At 48.1% G+C, this 4,863-nt stretch overlaps 2 protein-coding genes across 3 annotated transcripts in view; both read left to right on the forward strand.

Annotated features, from left to right (window-relative positions):
* BRD4 (bromodomain containing 4) overlaps positions 1 to 1,244 on the forward strand; it is a 25,234-nt gene extending 23,990 nt beyond the window's left edge. For both annotated transcript variants that reach the window (XM_026048567.1, XM_026048568.1), the window contains exon 13: positions 1,064 to 1,244. In XM_026048567.1, coding sequence (XP_025904352.1) covers positions 1,064 to 1,179 — 116 coding nt within the window. In that variant the 3' untranslated portion in view covers positions 1,180 to 1,244. The remainder of the gene's footprint in view (positions 1 to 1,063) is intronic.
* A 617-nt stretch (positions 1,245 to 1,861) lies between these two features.
* Positions 1,862 to 4,863, forward strand: part of LOC112955291 (bromodomain-containing protein 4-like) — a 16,298-nt gene continuing 13,296 nt past the window's right edge. The window contains exons 1-3 of the mRNA XM_026048565.1: positions 1,862 to 1,887; positions 3,765 to 3,781; positions 4,193 to 4,245. Of these exons, the coding sequence (XP_025904350.1) occupies positions 1,862 to 1,887; positions 3,765 to 3,781; positions 4,193 to 4,245 (96 nt within the window). The remainder of the gene's footprint in view (positions 1,888 to 3,764; positions 3,782 to 4,192; positions 4,246 to 4,863) is intronic.

The following is a 4,863-nucleotide window of genomic DNA, read 5'->3' on the forward strand; positions in this document are numbered from 1 at the left end:
ATACCTTTAATAATAATCCCTATTTGGGGACAAAAATGATGATACCTTTAATAATAATCCCTATTTGGGGACAAAAATGATGATACCTTTAATAAAAATCCCYATTTGGGGACGTAAAGGATGATATCTTCAATAAAAATCCTTTTTTGGGGACATAAGGGATGCCCTCTTCAATAAAAATCCCTATTTGGGGACGTAAATGAGGGTGTCTTCAATAAAAATCCCTATTTGGGGACATAAATGAGGGTGTCTTTAATAAAAATCCCTATTTGGGGACGTAAATGAGGGTGTCTTCAATAAAAAATCCCTATTTGGGGACATAAAGCATGATATCTTTAATAAAAACCCCTATTTGGGCATGTAAATGAAGGGTATCTTTAATAAAAATGCCCACCTTTTTGGGGACAGAAATGATGATATCTTTAATAAAAATCTGTATTTGGGGATGTAAATGGTGATATATTTAATAAAAATCCCTATTAACGTGCATATATATTTATACATAAATATATAAAATATATTTTATATACCTATAATATATTTGTGACTGACAAACCAGTTAGCACCCTTTTTTAGATCTTAATGACCTCTTGTCCCTTGACGAACTTTTAGCAATTACAGTGTGGAAATCAATATAAATAGGGAAAAAAAACGGGCCAAATTTCCCGTTTTTTCCTACTTATCCCCCCCAAAAACACCCTATTTCCCTTTAAATTATTGACACGTAGAAAGGTACCACGTTCCAGCAGCTCGAGCATCCCTAGGCCCCTCGTTGGCCGCTTTTCTTCTATTATTCTTAATTAAAATCAAATATTATTAGAAAGTTATATTATTAAAAATATATTATAAAAATACATCAAATTGTAAAATATATTTTGTTATAAAAATATATTATAAAAATATATTATTAAAATGTATATTATTAAAGTATATTATTAAAATTCCTTGTATTATTATAAATATATTGTATTATTAAAAAATAGATTATATTATTAAAAACTAAAGGCAAATCCTCCTTTTACGCTGATTTTTGGCGCCTAACCGTGTCCCCCTCTGCTTGCAGCGGAGAAGGTGGACGTCGTCGCCGGCTCCTCCAAGATGAAGGGCTTCTCCTCCTCCGAATCCGAGAGCTCCAGCGAGTCCAGCTCCTCCGACAGCGAAGATTCAGAAACAGGTTAGACGTGGCTTATTTAAAAGACTCAATCCTTTTATTTTTCTTTTTTTTTTTTCCCTTTATTTTTCCTTTTTTTTTTTTAACCTGTTTTCTGTATAAATAAATACCGTTTTCATTACCGGCTTGGTCTTTAATTTTGAGCTTTATTTTGCTTTTTCCTCCCCCGGGGCGGGTGTTTTCCAAGGCAGCGTCAAGTCCAGCTCTATTTAGCGGGTGAGATTGGCTCTTTGTTGGCTTTTTCCCCTCAAAATTGGCCTTTCCTCTGGAAATCGAACCCCGGCACGTGCCGAATTGTCTCGCTTTGCCCAAAATGAACCAAAAAATGTCTATTTTGAGCGAGCTGTTGTGTTTTCCCCCTAGGAGGTCTAGAGCTGTTGCGCCAGGAGCAACGTGATGGGGAAAGGTCCCAACAAGCATTTGTGTGTTTTTTTTATGGAATTAGGCAGGAACTTGGGGGGGAAAAAAGAGGATAACCATCCGGGGCGGCTTCTGTACTGCTTATCCGCGTGTTTTTCCCAAATATGGACCTCAGTCTTTCCCATATTCCGGATTTGGGAGGCTGCTTCTTGCGACATCTTATCTCCAAATGCCCTCGCCGGCATTCCCACCGCGGGCTTTTCCGTAGGGTAAACCCCAGTCGGGTGACAAAAAAGCCATTTTTCCCCCCCAATTTCCAACCACGCCGGCATGTGGGAAGCCACAAACCGCCCCTGGTGTGCGGAAAGCAGTTTTTCCTCCCAAAATTATCCGTATTTCCTTCCCAGAGGACATAAACCAGGGAAAAGACCCAAGCGGCGATCGGAGCCCATCCCGCTCCTCTCCCAAATTTGGCGCCGTCCTTTTCCCATAGGATCCAGCAGCTTCCAAGGGTTTCCAGGCGCACAGCAGCCCTTCCTCACGTCCTCTTCCTCGGCTTTGGTTTCCAGGAGCGGGAACATTCGGATCCCAGTGGAAAAAGCCGGAGAATGGGCTTGATCTATTGACCCTAAGGCATGGAAGTGACCTTAGCTGCCTTAAAAGTGGAAATTGGGAGGGAAAAAGCATTTTTAAGGCAGCTTTCCAGCTAATTCCTGCCACAAAATTGTGGGATAATCCATCTTTTTCCCATTTCCATGATTTTTCCGTTGCTTTTCCGCAATTTTGGCATTTCTTTTCCTTCTGTTCTCTTTAAAACACTCCGTTATCCCACGTCCTCCGTTCAGCCACAAACGGGACCCGTCCTTTTATTCCGAGTCAGCGCCGCAGGTTTTCCCTGGAAAAAAACACTGGAAAAAGTCTGGAAAATCCATGCAGGCTTGGAAATTCCCAGGAAATTGGGGAAAAAAGAGCAGTTTTTAGCGCTACATCTTGGTACTTCCCACTCAAACGCAGCCACCTTGAAACTCCACCCCACTTTAGTGCCGTATTTCCCATCCTCTGGCTTTTCCGAGCCTAAAATTCCTAAAAAATGGGAAATCCATCTGAAGCTTTCCCACTATTTTAAGGTCTTCCCAGGCTCTTTGGCTTTCCTACGATTTTGGGGGGATTTGCTCAGATTTTGCTGCTTTCCTGTGRTTTTTGGGGAGTCTTCCTGGACTCTTCAGCTTTCCCGTGATTTTGGGGGACTTCCTGGGATTTTGCTCCTTCCCTGTGATTTTAGGGGCTCCTTAAACACCACAATTTTTCCGTATTTTTGGAGTTTCCTCAGACTCTGCTGCTCTCCYCTGGTTTTGGGTGCATTTCCTCAGATTTGACCACTTTCCCATAATTCCTAAGCTCTTCCCAGACTCTGCAGCTTTCCTGAGGTTTTTAGGGAGGATCCCTCAAATTTTGCTCCTTTTCCCATGATTTTAAGCCCGCCTTGGCCCGTATAGTTTTCCACAATTTTGAGAGGGGCTGCTCCTCAGATTTTGCCGCTTTCCTGTGATTTTGGGAATCTTCCCAGACTCTGCAGCTTTTCCCAYGTAACCTCACAGTTGAATTTATTATTTTTTTTCCAGCAAATTCCCCATTCCGCTTCTTTCAGCGCCCAGAGGCCAGGATGGATTTGGTGCCAAAAAGGCTTTTYTCCCCTACCCATTTTTACTGCCATTTTTCCCACTGCCAAAATCAACATTTTCCCACGATTTTAAGGGGCCACCRTGATCCCAAACCACCAATTTTCCCCTTTCCAACCTCATTTCCCCCCCTCCACCACAAAAAAACCTCCCTTTGGCTTAGGAAAATCCAACACATCCCCAGAAAGGGAAAAAAAAAATGAAATTCACCCCCTTTTTTTGCCGTTCCTCTCGCCCTGGGCGTTTTCTATTTTTAATTGGAATTTATTTCCAGTTAAATTTTTCCGACCTTTGTGCAAATTCCCTCCTTGACCCGCCGGAGCCCTCGGAGCTTTCTTTTGGCTCTGCCTCCGGGGGCCGCGAGTTGGAGCGGATTCTCCCACGATCCCAAGCGCCGTCTTGTCTTCCACATATTTTTATTTTAGCTCTTATTTCATATCGCTCTATTTATGGTTTTTATCCCATTTTCTCCTCTTTCTCCCTTTGCTGGCGGCTCCGGCGGAGCCGCTTTGGCTCCCGGAGTCACCGCTTCCCCCTTATTCCACGCCATTAAGGAAAGATGCCCTCAAAGGTGGGATTTGGGGAGGGATCGTTTGGGCAAAATTGGGGGAAAATGAATGTTTTCAACAGCTTTTTAAAGGCTTTGAATGCCAGGCGCTGACGTCACATCCCGGCCACGAAATAGGGAATTTCCTTTGCTTTTTGGCAAAGTTAGAGGGATAACGGTTCCGCTCCGGCTCCGCTCAGCCGGGAGAAATGGGCATTTTCCCAGAGAAAAAAATGGGAAAACACCCGGATTTGGCCTTTAAAAATAACCCGGCTGTCCCGGGGTGGGTATTTCTTGGAATTGCCAATCTGGGAAGCGACAGGGGGGGCGGGTGGAAAGGCCCCTGGAGGCTTTTCCATTGGGAACGCCGCGGGGGGGGGATACAACCCCGGGGCCCTGCCGCTAACTGTCCCCTCGCCGTCCTTGTCTTTGCAGAGCTGGCGCCCAAAGCCAAGAAGAAGGGACACGGCGGGCGCGAGGCCAAGAAGGTAGGGAGGCCGGTCGCGGCGGGGAGGCCGATTACGGAGGGAGGCCGGTCGCGGCGGGGAGGCCAGTCGCGACGGGGAGGCCGGTCGTGGCGGGGAGGCCGATTACGCAGGGAGGCCGGTCGCGGCGGGGAGGCCAATTGTGGAGGGAGGCCGGTCGCAGCGGGGAGGCCGATTACGGAGGGAGGCCAGTTGCGGCGGGGAGGCCGATTGCGGAGGGAGGCCAGTCGCGGCGGGGAGGCCGATTACGGAGGGAGGCCGGTCGCGGCGGGGAGGCCGATTATGGAGGGAGGCCGGTCGCGGCGGGGAGGCCGATTATGGAGGGAGGCCGGTCGCGGCGGGGAGGCCGATTGCGGAGGGAGGCCGGTCGCGGCGGGGAGGCCGATTGCGGAGGGAGGCCGGTCGCGGCGGGGAGGCCGATTGTGGAGGGAGGCCGGTCGCGGCGGGGAGGCTGATTATGGAGGGAGGCCAGTCGCGACGGGGAGGCCGGTCGCGGCGGGGAGGCCGATTACACAGGGAGGCCGGTCGCGGCGGGGAGGCCGATTGTGGAGGGAGGCCAGTCGCGGCGGGGAGGCTGATTGTGGAGGGAGGCCAGTCGCGACGGGGAGGCCGGTCGCGGCG

This window comes from Nothoprocta perdicaria, unplaced genomic scaffold (assembly GCF_003342845.1).
Source record: "Nothoprocta perdicaria isolate Ctin4 unplaced genomic scaffold, notPer1 scaffold_550, whole genome shotgun sequence".
In the NCBI taxonomy this organism is placed as follows: domain Eukaryota; kingdom Metazoa; phylum Chordata; class Aves; order Tinamiformes; family Tinamidae; genus Nothoprocta; species Nothoprocta perdicaria.